The 23,251-nt window shown below is 44.5% G+C and overlaps 1 protein-coding gene across 4 annotated transcripts in view; it reads right to left on the reverse strand.

The window, feature by feature from the left end:
- LOC121273335 (natural resistance-associated macrophage protein 2-like) overlaps positions 1-23,251 on the reverse strand; it is a 194,980-nt gene that overhangs the window by 80,365 nt on the left and 91,364 nt on the right. For all 4 annotated transcript variants that reach the window (XM_041180485.1, XM_041180484.1, XM_041180483.1 and 1 more), the window contains exons 9-14: positions 22,114-22,269; positions 20,419-20,577; positions 9,035-9,121; positions 8,182-8,301; positions 4,781-4,930; positions 850-923 (exon numbers count right to left, since the gene is read on the reverse strand). In XM_041180485.1, the coding sequence (XP_041036419.1) occupies positions 850-923; positions 4,781-4,930; positions 8,182-8,301; positions 9,035-9,121; positions 20,419-20,577; positions 22,114-22,269 (746 nt within the window). The remainder of the gene's footprint in view (positions 1-849; positions 924-4,780; positions 4,931-8,181; positions 8,302-9,034; positions 9,122-20,418; positions 20,578-22,113; positions 22,270-23,251) is intronic.

Here is a 23,251-nt window from a genome sequence, read left to right on the forward strand (position 1 = left end):
CATCTGCCCCCCACCATTCCACAAACCTGTCTCTGTCTTTTTGAAGTTCTACATTATCCTCCTCACAGTCACAATGCTTCCAAGTTTCATTTCATCCTTAAATTTTGAAATCTTCCCAGTTCTAAGGAGAAAAGTCTTAACTTTTCCAAACTCACCCTCTTCTCTGGTAAGCCTCTTTCATATGCTAAGATGTTTACATCTTTTCTGACTTGTGATGTCCCCAAATTGTCCACAATCATTCAGTTGTTCCCTAACCAGTGATTTATAAAGTTCTAACATGATCTCTTTGCTTTTATATTCTATTTCTCTATTTAGAGCGCCAAGTAACCCATAGGCTTTTTTTAAATCACAATCTTGCAGTGTCACCTTTAAGGATTTATTATGGACACTGAGGTCTCTCTTCTCATTGACACTTTTCATTTATAGTAAACTGTCTTTCTATTTTAGTCCTCCCAAAGTGCATTCATCACTTCACTGAACTCATCTGCCATGTTTCTGCCCATTTCACCAATATGAAGCTTCTAACTATCATTATCTACTATTTTCCCCATGTTTGGTACCATCTGTAACCTTTATGTTATAGCCTACACTTGAGTCTAGGCTGTTTGTTTTTTAATTGGTTCTTGGGTGTGGGTATTGCTGGCAAGGCCAGAAATGATTGATGGGCTGGAATCTTATCAAGGGGTTTGGGTGTTTACATATAGAATACCAGATACCCAGGGCTGAGTTACAGCTGGAATCTATTCTAAGATTGTATATGCAGAGTAACAGATACGTGAACTGTGCAATTCTCTTTTTTAATTACAAGACAGAGGTGAAAGAAAAATAATCAGCATTTAGATTACTTACAGGCCATTGACGAAATCGTGCATTACTGAGCTCATACTTGTAAATGTCAATATCGGGATCAGTGCAAATGGCAGCTACAAAGAGTTGAAAGGTCATCTGTTAGAGCTGGGTCAGGAGGGCTGTGCCACCATGAATTAAACCAGAATTATACAGATACAATCGTAACAAGAACACAAGCCCATTTTTTCTTTTCTTAAACAAAATTTACATAACATCCACAAACAATATTTCCAAGCAAATTGAAGAAGTAAAAAAGAACTTGCCATACTCGCTGTAAAGCGTTACATTACAAAACACCCTTCTTCTAGGGACACCCCCTAATAACCTTTTGGGACAAGCACTCCTTTTTGTGAAACAATCAGATAATTGATGACTTGCATCAGCCCGTTTGAACTTGGAGATTTTCCCTTTCGCTAACATTTGCTTCATGCTGGCAAGGTCAATCCTCAAATCTTTATACATTTACACTTTCAGTCGAGTGAACATTATCTCACAAGGAATGATTATTTATGTAACATTCGATGGGCAAACTATCTTCAGCATGACCCTTGTATAGAATTTCCCCTAAAGTACAACAGTTGACAAACATCCCATTTCCACTGCTTCCATAAGAGCCAACGTTTCCGCAGCTGAAGTACTTTAACCAACTCTATTTTCTTAGCAATCTAACACCCGTCAGGAAGATTAGCATGAGAAGCATCACTAAAAATAACTAATTTCATGTTGAGTCACCCAAGGATGGAAACTTAAGTACGGGTTTTTCCAAAGTTAATTTTTTTAATGTTTCATTTGCGCTTAAAACGTCCTCGACTTTAGGGTGCTTCATCGTAGTACTTAGTTACAATACATCAAAACTAGCATCTGGTCTTGTCTGAATGCATAGCCAATTCAAGCGACCAATCAAGCTTCATGCTATTCTGTTTCTTCTTTAGATGTGAAATTACCTTTCTGTGATGACCTAGCACAATTAACTGGGATAGGAATACCACCCTCTAGCTAGGATTACTGATTCAAAGGTATTCCAGACCTATTCTAGCTAAATCAATATAGTTAAAAGCCCCTGAAGCCTGAGTTCCAATCTTAAATTCCACTTGAATCGTATTAATAACACATTTCTTAAATTCCACAGTACCGCTCCATTAGAAATCATCAACATGCATCATGAAGATGCCTGAAAGTTTCCCTTTTTAATACCAATTAAACATTTGCTTTTAGTTGAACACATCCTGCTTTCAGTAAAACAGATCTCACTGAAAAATGCCACATCCTCGAGACATCATTCAGGCCATAAACGCATTGTTTATTTTCCATAGTTTCCCTTCTGCATCACTTGCCTCTTTAGGTGGTTTCAGAAACACTTCTCTGAAATTTTTCAGCCTGCAGAAACATAGCTTTTATGTTAATTGATCTACACTCCCATCAATGTGTGGCCTAAAAAGCTAAAAAGACTTCCAGAATTACTTTTCCCGCTGTGGGACAGTCCACTCTAACATCTGTGTTGTCCAATCGTCCTTCAAAGCCCTGAGAAACGAGCCTCACTTTAGCTTTATGAGGCCCATCTGTAAGGACCTTTTCTGTACAAATCCATCTAGGACAAGGCTGGCTGTCCCCGATCTGGTACTTCAGAATAAACTCCAAATTCCTCCTAACTACCTAATTCCTTTGGTTTCATCTCTCTGATTAGTTTGTTCTCTAGTTTGTTGGCAACCATCAAAATTTCTTGCACTTTGATGTCTTCCGGGACTACTACAAGTGCAGGAGATCCTTTTACCTACTTCCTCCTCACCATCCAAGGCCACAAACACTCCTTCCAAGTGAAGCAGCGATTTCCTGATTTCAATTTATATACTTTTATTTTTTTGCTCACAATGGAGTCTGCTCTACATTGGGGAGACCAAATACAGACTGGGTGACCACTTTGTAGAACACCTCCATTCAGTCTGTAAGAATGAACCCTAGCTTCCAGTTGTCTGTCATTTTAATTCTCCACCTTGCTCTCATACTGACCTCTGTGTCTCGGCCTCCTGCAGTGTTCCAAAGAAGTTCAACGCAAGCTCAAGGAACAGCACCTCATGTTTCCATAAGCCACTCAATATGGACTTCAACAATTTCAGCTGTTAAGCTCTGCCCCAATTTTGCTTCCTTTTTCTTTGCTGGTTGTTTTTACTGTTGTTTATCACTTTTAGTTTGCTTTTGGACAGCAGCTATTCATCATTCTGCCATTCACACCTTCTCTAGACACATCTTTCATTTCTTTGGCCCATCACCACTCCTTTGGCCATGCACCATGATCCCTTTTGCCATTTACTCTCTCCCAGCCTATCACAGGCCTTCCCTTTTGTTCTTTGTCCAACCTCTCCCCTTTCATTTGCTTAAAACCTATTATGTTTCTAATTTTTCCAAATTCTGATAATAAGGCATTGACCTGAAACCTTAACTCTGTTTCTCTCCACAGATGCTGCCTGACCATCTGAGTATTTCCAGCATTTTCTGTTTTTGTTTAAGTAATTATTTTATAATTGTATTATATTTGCCAAGGAGCCCCAGACAATATCTTGACAACAACAATTGAAACATGACAGGAAAGAATGTGTGGGACCAGGACTGGGTCAGGGTTCACTGGCACTTTTTCACCAGGAGTGGACTGGGTGATCCAGGACTGGCGTTTACTGAGGCTGGTGTTCTAGGACTGAAGGGAGTGAACTAGCAAAGAATGACATCAAACAAAAATGATCCAACCCTTTTTATTTTTCACTAGAAAGGACCTGCACCATCAATCTTAAAGGAAAAACAAAATGTCAATGCCCAACTCTTCAAAGAATCCAACATGAGGATTTTTAGAAGCAGAGAAATAGAATTAGACCCACAGTTTTGTCCTTTTTAATCTTAATCCCACCTCCTCAATCTGCTCTGCAGAAGTTTATCGGATTGTCTCTTGAATTTGTACATTGCATTCACATCCCATCAGGTCATGCTGCTCAAAGCCATATGAAATCTCACCGCAATTGGCGGGGGGAGGTGCAAGTTAAACAGATGCGGTTACAAACCAGTATTCCACACAAGTAATACAGTCCAAACACTGTTGAATCCAGATTTCCCCACACTCTCTTAAAAATGTTGTTTGCTTCTATGCATGAAAATTCCTCTCTGCCTTTGTGCTGCCAGTGTGCTTATCCAACATCTAAGCATGGGTTAGTCACACATTCCTCATCAACATCAGAAACAGTGAAGCCATTGTCTTTAGACCCCACCACAAATATAGCTCCCTTGCCACCGACTCCATCCTCGTCTTCAGCCAGAGACCATCCGCAACCTCGGTCACCTTTTGACCTTGAACGGGGCCTTTAACTAAAATTGACTACCCCAATACCCAGCTTGTTGGCCTCCATCCTCCATAATCTCTGACCTATTCAAAACTCACCAGCCTGTATTCTGGTCTGTACAAACCTTACTTGGCTTTTAGCTGCATCCTCGCCATTCTACACTGCCACCCTGTCCGGCCACACACTGAACTTCAAATTCCTGTCCCCAAAAATAAATTACTCCTTAACCTTATCTCACTCAAATACTGCTATCTACTTAAGTCTTATACCATCTCTTAAAAAGTTCTGTTCCCAATGCCTTCTGCGCATCCCACTCTTGCCATCATCTCTCCTGCACATGCCCGTCTCCCTGCTCCCAATAGGTGGAAAAGCTATTTTTCTGAAAACATTTTTTTTAAAATGGGTACCTCAGCCCTGCTCTCTGAAACACTCTCTCCAAACTTCACTTTAACTATTTAAAAACTCAGACCAACAACCCTTTTATTAGGCTGTCAAGCCTCCTAATCTCTCTTCTTTCTGTGGGATTTTCCTCTAATTTGTCTGTGAAGTGCCTTTTTATATTTCAAAGACATGTACAAGATCTTGTTGTTGAAGGGGAATCCTCTCACCTGCATGCTTTGAAGAACATTTAGGAAGTCATTCATTCCAGTCAGATGTTCCACATCTTGGAACAATGCAACCAGCAGTGTTGGAGTGATAGCAATGGATCGAGTGAAGACAACACGAGCAAAGCGGGACCACTTCAAGTTCAGGAAGCCCTTTAAAAATATATAAAATTACAGTTTTTCAGTGATTCACTCAATGATTGACATTCTGTACAATTCAAACCACATTGTCCCATCAAACACTCCCAGGACAGGTACAGCACGGGGTTAGATACAGAGTAAAGCTCCCTCTACACTGTCCCCATCAAACACTCCCAGGGCAGGTACAGCACGGGGTTAGATACAGAGTAAAGCTTCCTCTACACCGTCCCCATCAAACACTCTCAGGAAAGGTACAGCACGGGGTTAGATACAGAGTAAAGCTTCCTCTACACCGTCCCCATCAAACACTCCCAGGATAGGTACAGCACGGGGTTAGATACAGAGTAAAGCTCCGTCTACACTGTCCCCATCAAACACTCCCAGGACAGCTACAGCACGGGGTTAGATACAGAGTAAAGCTCCCTCTACACTGTCCCCATCAAACACTCCCAGGACAGGTACAGCACGGGGTTAGATACAGAGTAAAGCTCCGTCTACACTGTCCCCATCAAACACTCCCAGGACAGGTACAGCACGGGGTTAGATACAGAGTAAAGCTCCGTCTACACTGTCCCCATCAAACACTCCCAGGACAGGTACATCACGGGGTTAGATACAGAGTAAAGCTCCCTCTACACTGTCCCCATCAAACACTACCAGGACAGGTACAGCATGGGGTTAGATACAGAGTAAAGCTCCGTCTACACTGTCCCCATCAAACACTCCCAGGACAGCTACAGCACGGGGTTAGATACAGAGTAAAGCTTCCTCTACACCGTCCCCATCAAACACTCTCAGGAAAGGTACAGCACGGGGTTAGATACAGAGTAAAGCTTCCTCTACACCGTCCCCATCAAACACTCCCAGGACAGGTACAGCATGGGGTTAGATACAGAGTAAAGCTCCGTCTACACTGTCCCCATCAACACTCCCAGGACAGGTACAGCACGGGGTTAGATACAGAGTAAAGCTCCCTCTACACTGTCCCCATCAAACACTCCCAGGACAGGTACAGCACGGGGTTAGACACAGAGTAAAGCTCCCTCTACACTGTCCCCATCAAACACTCCCAGGACAGGTACAGCACAGGGTTAGATACAGAGTAAAGCTCCCTCTACACTGTCCTCATCAAACACTCCCAGGACAGATACAGCACGGGGTTACAGAGTAAAGCTCCCTCTACACTGTCCCCATCAAACACTCCCAGGACAGGTACAGCACGGGGTAAGATACAGAGTAAAGCTCCCTCTACACCGTCCCCATCAAACACTCCCAGGACAGGTACAGCACAGGGTTAGATACAGAGTAAAGCTACCTCTACACTGTCCCCATCAAACACTCCCAGGACAGGGACAGCACAGGGTTAGATACAGAGTAAAGCTACCTCTACACTGTCCCCATCAAACACTCCCAGGGCAGGTAGAGCACGGGGTTAGATACAGAGTAAATCTTCCTCTACACCGTCCGCATCAAACACTCCCAGGACAGGTACAGCACGGGGTTAGACACAGAGTAAAGCTCCCTCTACCCTGTCCCCATCGAACACTCCCAGGACAGGTACAGCACGGGATTAGACACAGAGTAAAGCTCCCTCTACCCTGTCCCCATCGAACACTCCCAGGACAGGTACAGCACGGGGTTAGATACAGAGTAAAGCTCCCTCTACACTGTCCCCATCAACACTCCCAGGACAGGTACAGCACGGGGTTAGATACAGAGTAAAGCTCCCTCTACACTGTCCCCATCAACACTCCCAGGACAGGTACAGCACGGGGTTAGATACAGTGTAAATCTCCCTCTACACCGTCCCCATCAAACATTCCCAGGACAGGTACAGCACGGGGTTAGATACAGAGTAAAGCTCCCTCTACACTGTCCCCATCAAACACTCCCAGGACAGGTACAGCACGGGGTTAGATACAGAGTAAACCTCCCTCTACACCGTCCCCATCAGACACTCCCAGGACAGCTACAGCACGGGGTTAGGTACAGAGTAAATCTCCCTCTACACTGTCCACATCAAACACTCACAGGGCAGGTACAGCACGGGGTTAGATACAGAGTAAAGATCCCTCTACACTGTCCCCATCAAACACTCCCAGGACAGGTACAGCACAGGGTTAGATACAGAGTAAATCTCCCTCTACACTGTCCACATCAAACACTCACAGGGCAGGTACAGCACGGGGTTAGATACAGAGTAAAGATCCCTCTACACTGTCCCTATCAAACACTCCCTTGCTAGGTACAGCACGGGGTTAGATACAGAGTAAAGCTCCCTCTACACTGTCCCCATCAAACACTCCCAGGACAGGTACAGCACAGGGTTAGATACAGAGTAAAGCTCCCTCTACACTGACCCCATCAAACACTCTCAGGGCAGGTACAGCACAGGGTTAGATACAGAGTAAAGCTCCCTCTACACTGTCCCCATCAAACACTCCCAGGACAGGTACAGCACAGGGTTAGATACAGAGTAAAGCTCCCTCTACACTGACCCCATCAAACACTCTCAGGGCAGGTACAGCACGGGGTTAGATACAGAGTAAAGCTCCCTCTACACCGTGCCCATCAAACACTCCCAGGACAGGTACAGCACAGGGTTAGATACAGAGTAAAGTTCTCTGAACATCACCTCAAAAACGTACGTGAACCTGAACTCCAGAAGAAAATCTCAGTTTAACATTACCACAATCCATGTAGCAGATGGGAAAGTGGTAATTTTGTACTTTGTTTCCATTAAGAGTTGACTCCACAAAATGAGTTTGGAGCTAATACTTTCAGCCAGCAGACAAAAGGGAATGCCATCAGTACAAACCCAGGTGAATCAAATTGTAGTAGGCACTGTACTGACAAGAGTCTGAGAATTAGAGGCGGCTAGAAGCACTAAGTTTGTACATAATGATTTTACTGTGCGTGAGTCATTATTTGTGCCGTTTATGAAAAAAAATCTATTCTGATGGAAATATCCTCACTGTGATTCAGTCTCAGAGATGCCCCAAGTGCTTTGCATCCAATTAATTACTTGGAAGTGCAGTGGTCATTGTTTTGTTAGCAAATATCAGAAATAATCATGGCAAAAATTTTGCCTCATTTCATCCTAACCAACATTACAACCCCCTCACCCCAGCAGATATTCAGTGAGCAAGAAGACCCATCTAATTCATTGGATCACTGAATGTTCCTCCAGACGCAAACAGATCTGTGGGTAACAAGAAAACTCAAAGGCAAAAAAAAAACACAAATTCTTGAGTAAAGATTACCTCCATGACAAACTGTCCCGAGTATGTTCCAGTCATGGTTGAACTCTGACCTGCTGCCAGGATGCCAATGGCCCAGATGTAGAGAGCGGCAGCACCAAAGTAACAGCCCAACACAACGCCCTGTGAGAAAGACAACAGGAAGGTTATCGGAAGTGAGTGTAGCCAAGTCGTCATTGACTGCCCTATATAATCAATAAGATGTCATTTGCTGGATGGTGGGAAAGAGATTTCTGGATCTTAATGAAGGCCACAATGATTCCTGTGGGTTGCAGGAAGTAATGAAATTTCAGCAAACAAGATTGAGAGAGAGAGACGCAAAGAGAGAAAAAGAGCAAGCGTTTGTTTGTTTGAGAGTGGAGTGGCAGCATGAGCGAGCCTGAAAGCCTAAACAGAAGACGTAGAGGGTGTTGGCATGTGAGAGACCAAGACCATACAGTATAAGGTAGAAATGTGGAGGGGAAATGCAATAGAGTTGCAGAGCGAGTGCACATTGGGGACAGAGTGGGAGAGCCTTAGAGCAAGAGAGAGATCAAGAGGCACAATCAGGCGAATTGAGCAAAGGTTCAGAATAATTGCACTGGGGCCCATCCTTTCATAACAGGGCTGATATTCATTTCACTGTGTACCACCATATAGAACAGTTCTACTTTCACCCTGTAACCTCAGTTATATCACCTATACACTGCAGTTAGAAATAGGTCATTTGTATTTTACCGAAAGAGTGCATTTTGAAGTGTTTAAGCTGATTTTCTGTTTCAAAACAACACTGGAGCACTTTCTCTACCCATAACCATGGAAAAAAACTGAACAAGGGCCATGCTAAATGTCTGGGTTAAATGTGTATCCCACTTACCCCTTTGTAGATGTTAACTTCCAAAGTCTGATTGTTCAGAGGGAAGAGGTCGGAATATGGGCCGCTCTGGTTGAAACAAGCTTCGTGCTTCAAAAACAAAAAGAAAAACCTTTTAAACATTTCAAAGTATGAAATACAAGCCTCGGTGTTAATATCAATCACCTGGCCATAAGCATTCTGAATGTATATAGCTTACAGACATATCACACCTCAATACCACAAAAGGAAATAAAAGGAAGGAGCTGAGATTATGGTTTCTTTGCATGTTTCCGTCCTAATCAGATCTTTCTTGTTTTTGCTTTCATTCTACCAATCATACCTCCTCAACATATCTTTTTTTGTTTCTTTACTTGGCCAATTACCACTCCCTTTAGCCTTGCACCACCAACTCTTAATCTCTCCTGTCTTCCAACCTATCACATGCCTTTTGTTCTGTTTCTCACCCTCCTCCCTTTCGCCAATGTAGAAGCTATTACATTTCTAACTTTGGCTGGTTCTGATGAAAGGTAATGGATACATTAACTCTGTTCCTCTCTCCCCAGGTGCTGCCTCACCTGAGTATTTCCAGCATTTTCTATTTTTATTACAGACTTCCAGCATTGACAGTATTTTGCTTTTGGATTTGCAGTAACAGATGACTTCCCTCAGTCACGCCATCATGGGAATACTCTGAGCAGCTCAGCCATCTCCCTCAGCAGCAAAATCGAGGGCAGCGTCACCCGCAAGTAGAGAAAAGCTCAAGTGTCGTCTTCACATTGGCCCAGAAGTTAATGAAGGAAACTCTCAGCTGCAGCTAGTGTATAGCACAGGGAGCTCCAATGGCCAGAGTGGGAGAGAAGATATCCTTTCTAGTATCTCAGTACACTCAGTGGGCTGGTATGCTGTTGAATGTGATACTGACCCATCCAGACTAGAAAGGTTCCAGCTGTCATTCCAGGCCTCTGCTGAGTGCCAACCAAGGTAACAGAAGGGGCATTAACATTAACCTCAACATCCCCAAGTTAGAGATATTAACAAGAACAACTTTTATCGATAGCACTTTTAATGTAATAAAATGCTTCAAGGGAGTATTCTGAAACAAAATATGACACTGAGCCACATAACAATATTAGGTCAGATGACCAAACGCTTGGTCAAAGAGGTCGGTTTTAAGGAGGGTCTTAAAGGGGGAAAGTGAGGTAGAGAGGTGGAGACGGGTAGGGAGGGAATTCCAGAGCTTGGGGTCCAGGCAGCTGAAGGCACGGCCGCCAATGGTGGAGCGATTAAAATTGGGGATGCTCAAGGGGCCAGAATTAGAAGGGTGCAGAGATCTCTGAGGGTTGTGAGGCTGGAGGAGATTACAGAGATAGGGAGGGGTGAGGCCACGGAGGGATTTGGAAACAAGGGTGAGAATTTTTAAAAATCGAGACGTTGCTTGACCGGGAGTCAGTGGAGGTCGGAGAGCACAGGGGTGATTGGTGAGCAGGACTTGGTGTGAGTAGGGATGTGGGCAACAGAGTTTGGAGAGCTCAAGTTTACGGAGGTTAGAATGTGAGAGGTCAGCCAGAAGTGCGTTGGAATAGTTGAGTCTGGAGGTCTGGAGGTAATAGAGGAATGGATGAGAATTTCAGCAGGAGATGAGCTGAGACAGCAGTGGACCAGGCCATGTTAGAGATAGAAATAGGCAATCTTAGTGATGGTGTAGATGTGTGGTCAGCAGTTCAACTCGGGGTCAAATATGATACCAAGGTTACAAAGAGTCTGCTTTAGTTGCAGATTTGTTGCCAGGGAGGGGGGGCGGAGCAGTTAGTTAGAGAACGGAGCTCGGAGCAGGGACCAAAAACAATGGCTTCAGTCTTCCCAATATTTAATTGAAGGAAATCTCTGCTCATCCAGTACTGGATGTTGGATAAGCAGTCTGATAATTTAGCAGCAGTGGAGGAGTTGAGAGAGGTGGGGGTGAGGTAGAGCTGGTTGTTGTCAGCATACATGTGAAAACTAACACTGTGCTTTCGGATGGTGTCACTGAGGGGCAGCATGTAGATGAGAAATAGGAGGGGGTCAAGGATAGATCCTGGGGGGGGACACCAGAGGTAACAGTGCAGGAGCAGGAAGAGAAGCCATTTCCAGTGATTCTCTGGCTCCGATTAGATCGATAAGAATGGAACCAGGTGAGAGCAGGTCCCACCCAGCTGGACGACAGCGGAGAGGTGTTGGAGGAGGATGGTGTGGTCAAACCGTGTCAAAGGCTGCAGACAGGTCGAGAAGGACGAGGAGGGAAAGTTTACCTGTGTCACAGTCACACAGGATGTCATTTGTGACTTTGATAAGAGACTGTTTCAGTATCAGGGGCCGAAACCTGATTGGAGGGATTCAAACATGGAGTTCTGGCAACAGATTTGGGAAGTGACAACACACTCAAGGCCTGTGGGGAGGAAAGGGGAGTTGGAGATGGGATGGCAATTTTGGGGGTGGTGAAGGGTTTTTTTTTAAGCAGAGTGGTGATGACGGCAGACTTAAAGGAGAGAGGGACAACACCTGGAGAGAACTGTTTACAATATCGACTAACACGGGGACCAGGAGGGAAGTTCAGTGGATCAGCAGTGGGGATAGCGTTGAGGGAACAGAAGGTGGGTCTCATGGGAAAGTTGAGTTTGGAGAAGGCATGAGGGGAGATAGGAGAGAAACTAGAGAAATATGAGAGTTCAGAGTTAGGGCAGGGATTAGTATTAGAGGAAGTATGGTCAGGTGGGTTAGTGGAAGGGAAGGATGTGGCAGAGACAATTGGTTGGATTGTCTCGATCTTAATGACAAAGAAGTCCAGGAGCTTACAGGAAGTGAGAGTGGAGGAGATAGGGGAGAGGGGTTTAAGAAGAAGGTTTGCAGTAGAGAAAAGAAGCCGGGGGTTATTTTTACATTCCAGGGTGACCCTGGAATAGTGAGCAGTTTTAGCAGATGAGAGATGGACAAAATATAAAGAACAGCAAAGAATGACAAGAAGATTAATAAGGAGGGCAAAATAAGAGCATGGGAGAAATATAAAGACTGATAGTAAGAGTTTCAATAGATATTTGAATAAGAAAAGAGTTAACAAAGTGAGCATTGGTCCTATAGAAAGTGAGTCTGGGGAATTAATAATGGAAAATAAAGAGATGACAGATTAATTGAACCGATATTTTGTTTCAGTTAAGTAACATCCCAGAAATAGCTGTAAATCAGGAATTGGGAGGGAGAGACGGACTCAGGAAAATTACAATCACCAGGGAAGTGGTACTTAAATTGTTGGAGCTGCAGGTTGACAAACCCCCGGATCCTGATGGAGTTCATCCTTGGACCTTAAAAGAAGTGGCTAGTGAGGTAGTTGTTGTGTTGGTTTTAATTTTCCAAAATTCCCAACATTCAGGGAAGGTTCCATTAGATTGGAAAATAGCAAATATAACTTCTTTATTTAAAAAGGGAGGGAGACAGAAAGCAGGAAACTACAGGCCAGTTAGCCTGTTATAGGGTAAATGTTAGAAGCTATTATTAAAGATGCTATAGCAGGACACTTAGAAAAATTCAAGGCAATCAGGCAGAGTCAACATGGTTTCGTGAAAGGGAAATCATGTTTAACCAACTTATTGGAGTTCTTTGAGGAAGTAACATGTGCTGTGGATAAAGGAGAACCTGTGGATGTGCTGTACTTAGATTTCCAGGAGGCATTTGATAAGGTGCCATATCAAAGGTTATTGAGGAAAATAAATACTCATGGTGTAGGGGGTAACATATTAGCATAGATAGAAGATTGACTAGCTAACAGGAAACAGAATAGGCATAAATGGGTCATTTTCTGGTTGGCAGGATGTGATGAGTGGTGTGTCACAGGGATCAGTGCTGGGGCCTCAACTGTTTACAATTTATATCAATGACTTGGATGAAGGGAGGGATGGGATGGTTGCTAAGTTTGCTGATGACACAAAAATAGGTAGGAGAGTAAGTTGTGAAGACATAAGGAGACTACAAAATGACATGGATAGGTTAAGTGAGTGGGCAAAGCCCTGGGTAAATGGAGTATAATGTGGGAAAATGTGAAATTGTCCATTTTGGCAAGAAAAAGAAATATATTATCTAAATGGTGAGAGATTGCAGAGCTCTGAGATGCAGAGGGATCTGGGTGTCTTAGTGCATGAGTCATAAAAGGCTGGTATGCAGGTACAGCAAGTAATTAGGAAAGCTAATAGAATGTTATTGTTTATCGTGAGGAGAATTGAATATAAAAGTAGAGAGGTTATGCTTCACTTATACAGGGCACTGGTGAGACCACATATGGAGTACGGTGCACAGTACTGGTCTCCTTATTTAAAGAAGGATGTAAATGCGTTGGAAGCAGTTCAGAGAAGGTTTACCAGACTAATACCTGGAATGGGTGGATTGTCTTATGAGGAAAGGTTAGACAGACTAGGCTTGTACCCACTGGAGTTTAGAAGAGTAAGAGATGACTTAATTGAAACCTTTAAGATCCTGAGAGGTCTTGACAGGGTGGATGTGGAGAGGGTGTTTACTCTTGTGGGAGAATCTAGAACTAGGGGTCACTGTTTCAAAATAAGGGGTCACCCATTTAAAACGGAGATGAGGAGAAATGTTTTCTCTCAGAGGGTTGAGAATCTTTGGAACTCTTTTGCTCAAAAAGGTGGTGGAAGCAGAGTCTTTGAATATTTTCAAGGCAGAGGTAGATAAATTTTAGATTAACAAGGGGGTGAAAGGTTATCGGGGGTAGGTGGGAGGTTACAGTCAGATCAGCCATGATCTTATTGAATGGCAGAGCAGGCTCGAGGGGCTGAATGGCCTACTCCTGTACCTAATTCGTATGTTCGTATGAGAGCAGGACCGCATAGTGTTTTACGTAGTCCAGCCAGACCTGGTGGTGGATGGCTAAACCACATATCCTTTCAAATTTGCACTGTTTAGACTTAAGGGAGTGGAGATGAGGACTGTACAAGGGGGAATGGTCAGGAGTAACAGTTTTTTGGGGGAGTAAGACATCAAAAGTGGAGGCAAAGATGTGGTTGAGTAAATCAGTAGCTGCAGAAACGTCATGGTGAATGGAGAGCCAAAGGCCGACGCAGCTGGGATTTAGAAAGTGCAGCTGTAAGCGAATTGGAGGAAAGTTTTATCCATGGGTGAACACAGGAAGTGGTAGGGTTGGGACAGGGATAAAAGGAAGTGACCAAAGATAAAAAGGAAAACCTCACAGGGTTCCTGCTCACTATTCAGTGACTGAATATACCCCAGTTCAAATTCAGGTCGATAATCTCAGCAGGAACTGAATTTAGTACCTTCTGATCTGGCTGGCTCAACACAACATCATGTGTTGCAATTATTAACTGAGCCATCAGGGGGAGTCCAAGCATTTTTCTTCTTGATTGACAATAAGGCCAAAACTTAGCCAAACAAATGAACAAAGACTTTATTGTCCAATACATTAATCATTAGCTACGTGTGGCATATTGGGAATTCAGATGTGGTTAATAGCATTTCTGATTAATAATTAAAAAAATAATAGACACTGCCATTGGGCCTTCCAATACTCATTGACATACAAGTTGAACTCAAACATTTTTATGCATTTGTCGGTAAAATGGCAAGATGAAAAGCAGTGTGCTTTTTGATGGTTGAGTGCTTTACTCCCTCAGTGACTGAATAGTGGCAGATTAAGTACAGTACATGTATAAGTATTGTGTATAGAGTATGTTCCACTAAAAATAATACGTGTGATTTAAAGAGTGTCACTGCAGCAGCCCTGTGGCTAGTCAGAGACTTGTGTGAACTACAGACTCAGGACACGATGTTCATGAATATAGGCTCACCATGCACCGTCGACATCCTGGAGAGAGCACGTACAAAATATACTAGTGCTCAGCTTGCTCATTTCACCTTCAAAAGAATAAACGAGGGAAGGAGTGGTGCCAAACTGAAAACAGCCTGTGCTCTGTCAGCCTGCTCCTGTGGCTGCACAGGAAGAGGCAAAGTTAAACTTGTACAAGACCCCAGTTAGATTCAGGGCATCCCATTACAGTAAGGATAAGACTGGGTGGGATATTAAAGGGTGCGAGGAGTGAGGGGGAGAGTGGGATTAGACTGGGTGGGATATTAAAGGGTGTGGGGAGTGAGGGGGAGAGTGGGATTAGACTGGGTGGGATATTAAAGGGTGTGGGGAGTGAGGGGAGAGTGGGATTAGACTGGGTGGGGTATTAAAGGGTGTGGGGTGAGGGTGGGAGGGGGATTAGACTGGGTGGGATATTAAAGGGTGTGGGGAGTGAGGGGGTAAGTGCGATATTAAAGGGTATGGGGAGTGAGGGATTAGACTGGGTGGGATATGACAGGGTGTGGAGAGTGAGGGGGAAGAGTGGGATATTACAGGGTGATTAGACTGGGTAGGATATTAAAGGGTGCGGGGAGTGAGCGGAAGAGTGGGATTAGACTGGGTGGGATATTAAAGGGTGTGGGGAGTGAGGGGGAGAGTGGGATTAGACTGGGTGGGATATTAAAGGGTGTGGGGAGTGAGGGGGAGAGTGGAATTGGATTGGGTGGGATATTAAAGGGTGTGGGGAGTGAGGGGGAGAGTGGGATTAGACTGGGTGTGATATTAAAGGGTGCGGGGAGTGAGGGGGAGAGTGGGATTAGACTGGGTGGGATATTAAAGGGTGTGGGGAGTGAGGGGGAGAGTAGGATTAGACTGGGTGGGATATTAAAGGGTGTGGGGAGTGAGGGTGGAGAGTGGGATTAGACTGCGTGGGATATTAAAGGGTGCGGGGAGTGAGGAGAGTGGGATTAGACTGGGTGGGATATTAAAGGGTGTGGGGAGTGAGGGTGGAGAGTGGGATTAGACTGGGTGGGATATTAAAGGGTGCGGGGAGTGAGGGGGAGTGAGGGATTAGACTGGGTGGGACATGACAGGGTGTGGAGTGAGGGGGAAGAATGGGATATTACAGGGTGTGGGGAGTGAGAGATATTAGAAGATGTGGAGAGTGAGGGGGCATGTGGGATTGGACCTTCCGGGGGGTAGAGGGCAGTCGGACCTGCACGGGAACATGTTCTGGGGTAGAGGGCAGTCGGACCTGCGCGGGAGCAGGTTCTGGGGGGAGGGGGGGAGTCGGACCTGCGCGGGAGCAGGTTCTGGGGGAGGGGGGTGTCGGACCTGTGCGGGAGCAGGTTCTGGGGGAGGGGGGAGTTGGACCCTTCCTGAGCTGCTTGGCGGTTTTGAAGAGTGACATCACAGGAAAGTCATGATTTGATTGGTTCTTGAGCAGCTGCTGTTAGGGACTGTGCTTCAACCCCAGTAATTTCGAAAAACGTACAGTTCTAATCTAGCACAGGGAAAGCAAGAATAGGTACAGGACAGGGAGCTGATTTTTGAGTAAGGGTGAAAAATTTCTACTTATCTCCAGCTTATAGTTAATAGTTCACGAGTAAGGTTAAAGTAAGTAAAAGTAACTAAAGTTAAAGTAAATAAAGTGATTTAAAGTTTAAGGTTAAGGCACTGTGGGTCAGCTCAGCCAAGTGAAATGCCTGTCCTGTGGGGGGTTGGGGACACTTCTCGTGACCCAGATGAGCCCACGTGCCAGAAATGTCACCGGCTGCACAAACTTGAGCTCCATTTCAGAGCTTGAGCAATGGCTGGAGTTACTGAGGTACATCCGAGAGGCAGAGAACAATGTGGATAGCACGCTCAGAGAGGCGGTCACACCGCAAGTTAGTGGCAAGCAGGCAGTCCAAGAGAAACAGACAGGGAGTGAAGGAATCCCCAGAGATCCCACTCTCTAACTGGTTTTCCATTCTGGATATTGGTGAGGGCGTTGGATCCTTGGAGGAGGGCAGCAAGAGCCAAGCCTGTGGCACCACGGGTGGCCCAGCTGTACAGGAGGGGAGGAAGAAGAGCGGAAGGGCAGTACTGATAGAGGAACAGTCAGGCGTATCTGCGTCCGTCAACGTGACTCCAGGATGGTTTGTTGTCTCCCTGATGCTAAGGTCAAGGGCGTCACAAGTGGCTGCGGGACGTTCTTGTGGGGGAGGGTGAACAGCCAGAAGTCATAGTCCATATTGGTACTAACGACATGGGTAGGAAGGGGGATGTGGTCCTGCAATCAGAATTTGGGGGGCTCGGTAGAAAATGAGCAAGCAGGACCTCTAAAGTAGTCATCTCCAGATTACCCCCAGTGCCGCGTGCCAGTGAGTACAGAAATAGGAAGATGAGGCAGATGAATGTGTGGCTAGAAAGATGGTGCAGGAGGGGAGGGCTTTAGATTTCTGGGACTGGCTCTGGGGGAAATGACATCTGTGCAAGCTGGACGGGTTGCACCTGAACAGAGCCGGGACTGAGTTCCTTGTGGGTCATTTTGCTAGTGCTGTTGGGGAGGGTTTAAACTAACTCGGCAGGGGTGTGGGAACCAGGCGAGAACATTAGAAAGTAATACCAGGGTGCACGGAATGTTGGGAGAGGCAGATAGCACTAAAATAGAGAATAGTCAGTTAATAGATGGGAGTCAGAGTAAGGGAGCAAGTAATGAAGTCTAAATCAGGGTTACACTGCATGTATGTGGATGCACAGAGTATAGTTAATAAAATTGGGGAGTTACAGACACAGATTGCCTTGTGGGATTATGATGTTGTGGCGATAACAGAGACCTGGCTTAACGAAGGGCAGATCTGGGTGTTAAATATTCCTGGTTACAAGGTGTTCAGAAATGATAGGAAAGGGAAAAACAGGAGGAAGGGTGGTGTTTTTGGTTAAGGAGAGTATTGCAGTGCTGGAGAAAGAGGATGTGTCATAGGATTCGAGGACAGAATCGATTTGGCTAGAGCTAAGGAATAAGAAGGGTGCAATTACATTGCTCGGTGTTATATATAGACCACCAACTAGTGGGAAGGATATAGAGGAACAAAGCTGCAAGGAAATTACAGAAAGGTGTAAACATCACACAGCTGTTATAAAGGGGTCTTTAGTTACCCATATATAGACTGGGATAGGGGTAGTGTAAGGGGCAGTGAGGAACAAGTGTTCCTAGATTGTGTTTAGGGGAATTTCCTACAGCAGTATGTGTCCAGTCCAACGAGAAAGGAGGCACTGCTAGACCTGGTTCTTGGGAATGAGGTAGGCCAAGTAGATCAAGTGACAGTAGGGGGACATTTAGGGGACAGTGATCATTGTATAAGGTTTAGGATGCCAGTGGAAAAGGATATTGGTCAATCCAGAGTAAGAATAATCAACTGGCAGAGAGCGGACTTCAATGGGGCAAGAACGGAGCTGGGCCGGATAGACTGGAACCAAAGGTTGGCGGGAAAAACAGTAGCTGAACAATGGGCTACCTTCAAAGAGGAGATGGTTCGGGCACAGTGAAGGCATGTTCCTTCAAAAGGGAAGGGCAGGACAAACAAATCCAGATCTCTCTGGATGACAAAGGAGATAGAAATGAAGTTAAAGAAGAAAAAGTGTGCTTACAACAGATGTCAGGTAGGATATACAATTGAGAACCAAGCTGAATACAGAAGGTTCAGAAGTGATGTGAAAAAGCAAATACAAGAAGCAAAGAGGGATTATGAAAAAAAGACTGGCAGCTACCATAAAAGGAAATCCCAAAGTATTCTATAAGCACATCAATAGAAAAAGAGTGGTAAATGGAGTAGGGCCTGTAAGGACCAAAAAGGGGATTTACACAGAGGCAAGAGGCATGGCTGAGGTGTTAAATGAATACTTTGCATCTGTCTTCACCCAAGAGACAGATACTGCCCAGGCCACGATGACAGAGGAGGAAACTCAGTCACTAGAAAGGTTTAAAATTGATAAGGAGGTGGTATTGGATAAGCTGTTGACAAGGCAATGGGACCAGTTGAGATGCATCCAAGAATATTGAAGGAAGTGAGAGTGGAAATTGCAGACGCACTGACAATAATCTTTCAATGTTCCCTGGATTTGGGAGAGGTGCCGGGGACTGGAGAATTGCAAACATAATGCCCTTGTTCAAAGAAGGTTGTAAAGATCTGCCCTGCAATTACAGACCAGTTAGTTTAACTTCAGTGGAGGGGAAACTTCTAGAAACAATTATTTGGGATAGAATTAACAGTAACATAGAAAAACGTGGATAGATTTCGGAACAGTCAGCATGGATTTGTTAAAGGAAAATAGTGCCTAACTTGCTGGAATTTTTTTGAAGAGGTAACAGAGATAATGGATGAGGGCAAAGCTGTTGATGTGGTGCATATGGACTTCAATCTAAATCTTGGTGAGCAGGGGGCAATTTCAAAGTTTGCGGATGACACAAAACTTGGGAGAATTGTAAACTGTGAGGAGGACAGTGTAGAACTTCCAAAGGACATTGGCACATTGGTGGAGTGGGCAGATAGGGGGCAGATGAAGTTCAATGTGGAGAAGTGTGAGATGATACACTTCGGTACAAAGAACATGGAGAGATAGTATAAAATAAATGATACTATTCTAAAGTGTGTGCAGGAGCAGACAGACCTGGGTGTATATGTACATAAGTCATTGAAGGTGGCAGGACAGGTAGAGAGAGCTGTTTCTAAAGCTTACAGTATTCTAGGCTTCATTAATAGGGGCATAGAGTATAAGAGCAGGGAGGTTATGATGAACTTATATAAGACACTGGTTAGACCTCAGCTGGAGTATTGTGTACAGTTCTGGGTGCCACACTATAGGAAGGATGTGAACGCACTGGAGAGAGTGCGGAAGAGGTTTACGAGAATGGTTCCAGGGATAAGACACTTCAGTTATGAGGAAAGGCTGGAGAAGTTGGGACTGTTTTCCTTGGAGAGGAGAAGGATAGGAGGAGACTTGATAGAAGTTTTCAAAATCACGAGGGGTTTGGACAGAGTAGATAGGGAGAAACTGTTCCTGCTCATAAATGGATTGAGAACCAGGGGGCACAGTTTTAAAGTGTTTTCCAAAAGAAGCAAAGGTGAGGTGAGAAAAAACTTTCTCACACAGCGAGTAGTTAGGGTCTGGAATACACTGCCTGGAAGTGTGGTGGAGGCAGGTTCAACCGAGGCTTTCAAGAGGGCATTAGATGATTATTTAAATAGAAACAATGTGCAGGGTTACGGGGAAAAAGCAGGAGATTGGCACTAAGTTAAAATGGTCAGAGAGTCAGTGCAGACAGGATGGGCTGAATGGCCTCCTTCTGCACTCTAACAATTCTATGATTCTGGGTGGGATATTAAAGGGTGTGGGGAGTGAAGGGGAGTGAGATTAGACTGGGTGAGGCCTTGAGAAAATTTGAACACAGATTAAATGGGATAAGTGCTCTGTCTCTGTGCTGCAACATTTGATAACTGCGTACGGGAGCTACGATTTGGGAATGGCTACAGTAAAGGTTTTGTTTCTGAGGGAGTGAAATCCCTCCCAAACTCACCACTTGTGCGTTGGTGCGATTATAAAAAGCTTCTGCAAACACTGAGACCACAAAGACGTTGATGAGAAACGACACAAACAAAGCCAGGCAGGCTTCGATGAAGAAGTAGCGATTTGCCTCCCTCACTTCATTCTTATTGGCTCGGTTCACTTCCCTGGACTGAGAAAGAGAAGATGTCAGCACTAGAATTTCAGAGTGTGCGGCACGAGTGTTTGAGACACATTTTAAAGACTCCTGAACTTCCTTTTCAGTTATGTCAGTAAATCAGCCTATCCTGGATAGCCCAGGGAGGGAATCAGACATGCAGTGCTGAGCAGGGAATGCCCAGCAGATTACATCAGGACACACATGTTTCATGACGTTACACAACATATATCCCGTCATTTGCATCCTTGGAATGTTGCCCATTGTGGATGGCAGGATTTGTTTAAACTGAAGTGGCCAGTGAGCTGAGTACAATCATAAGGATGATTGCATTACACAAAGCACCAAATTCATAGGGGTTTGAAGTTATGCAAAATGGTTTCAAATCTTTGGCTGTCAGCTCACAATACCAACCCGAGGAAGGTGAAATAAATGGTCTCAGAACGTATCCACAGTAGGTTAGTGACCAAGTGGGGGCACAGGCAAGGGGTGGGTGACCAGCTGATGTGCAAAGTGAGGAGTGGATTGAGTTTGGCTGCCAACATCGCGACAATTCACCATTTTTGCTCACACATAAGAGTCGTTACTTGTGGAAGTTATGGGATGGCAACTGATGCTCGAAGAAGCCCACAGCAGCCAACAAACCTCACATTAATAGAAAACCTGCCCCCTGCCAACGCTCGGGGCCATTTAAAACAGGTTCAAAACTCAAAAACACACTTGAAAGTAAGTTCATTAGATTTGCATGTGTCTGAATTCCTGTAACCACCCAACCTAGATGTGATGGAGCAGCTACATGAGGTGTCACAGTTCCAAACCAATTCTGCTCACACATGGGCCCACCTTCATATTCTCAACTCTCTGCAATATGTTGCTTTCACAAGGGAAATTATCCATTTTAGATTTCTTGCAAGATGTGGCAGCAATTGCAAAGAAAGAACTTACATGTGGCAGAAAATTACATATATATACATATATATATATACACATACACACCTGAAATAATCATACATATATACATAGAATAAGTTGACACATTGCAGTGGTATAGGCAATGGAATACATCAAATGACGGGATGTGTCCAATAAAGTATTTCGTTCACTATTTCTTCAGTACACACAAGTAGTGGAGACAGTGCGAGAAAGAGCGTGCGAGTGTGAGTGTGTATGAGATTTTTTTTCATTGGTTCATGGGATGTGGGTGTCACTGGCTAGGCCAGCATTTATTCCCCATCCCTAATTGCCCTTGAGAAGGTGGTGGTGAGCTGGTGTATGAGAGTGACTGCCGCCTGTACGCAGGTGAATGTATTGAATATCCCCTGTACATGTTAGTCATCACTTTGGTAGGAAATGGGCAAGGACACAGGGGAACGTGTCATGCGAGGCCCTCCCCCCATTCCACTGACAAGTTAAGGGAAGCAGGATGGGAAACACTTGCAAGTATTGAGCATTCATTTACCACCATGTAACAAGTAGCTCCACATCAGACAGCGTGAAATTTAGAAAGGGAACTTTGAAAAGATCCAAATATGAGAGTACATACAAACTCACCTTAACCAAAGCAGAGTGTAGGTAGATATTGTGGGGCATGATCACAGCTCCGACAATTCCAACTGCCTGCTCCAACTGACGGGTTCCACAGCCTTCACAGTAGGGAACAAACATCCCCTTCAGCAGCTGTCCCTGATCTGGCTTCACAGTCACATACTGTGGGGCAGAGAGACACAATTTAATTGTGAAGAAACCAAACTCCTGTACCCTGAAATGATGGATTACCTATTTATCTTCATATCAAATAATACACATCCTACACACACAATAAGAGTTAACTTAACTTGATTGGTTCTGGGAAACCATATGATTAATCTGTATATAAAACTGTAATGGCTTTGAAGATGGTTTCCTGCTCCCATGTCATACAAACCTAGAGGACTTGTGCCACAGCACCAGTTCATTTTGACCTGAAACTAAACTGTCAGATGGGTGGGACTGTGATATGGTGATGCAGATCATTAAAGGGATGAAGACAACCCTACAAAAGGTATGTAATCATTCTTCTTTACTTAAATATCCTCCACACAATGTAGGACCACAATAAGGGAGATGCCCTGTAGAGGAGCCAGAACACCAGCTATCAAAACAGATTTACCAAGGGCATTGTTATGTTGTAGCCCAAGTTGAATAATCATGCTCAGTAATTGTGTCAGGGTTCCCCAAGTGGCGCTAAAACATGGCACATAGGAATAGATCAATTAGATCATGGATGAACTGTATCTTACCTCCAACTACCCATCTCAGTTCCATAATCCTTAATACTTTCACCCAACAGGAATCTATCAATTTCATTGTTGAAAATCCGGTTTGCGGGGGGCAGAGGAGGAGGGGGAGGAGGAGGAGGGGGCGGGTGTGCAGTGGGAAAGTATTCCAGGTTTCCATTACCCTTTGTCTGAAAAGCTGTTTCCTGACATCACCCCTGAAGAGCCTAGCTCTAATTTAAGGTTGTGTCCCCTTCTTCTGGACTCTCCCCGCTCCTCCCCCAACCTCCCAACAAGACCACCCATATGTTTGGAATCAGGAGTAAAATGATTTGACTCTGGATTATCAGCCTGCATTATAGATTCTGCTTTATGTCTCTTGTTGAAATGGGTGAAAGAGGAGATGGTATATCAGTAACATTTACATTCTATAC

The sequence above is a fragment of the Carcharodon carcharias genome, chromosome X (genome assembly GCF_017639515.1).
Source record: "Carcharodon carcharias isolate sCarCar2 chromosome X, sCarCar2.pri, whole genome shotgun sequence".
NCBI classification, from domain to species: Eukaryota; Metazoa; Chordata; class Chondrichthyes; order Lamniformes; family Lamnidae; genus Carcharodon; species Carcharodon carcharias.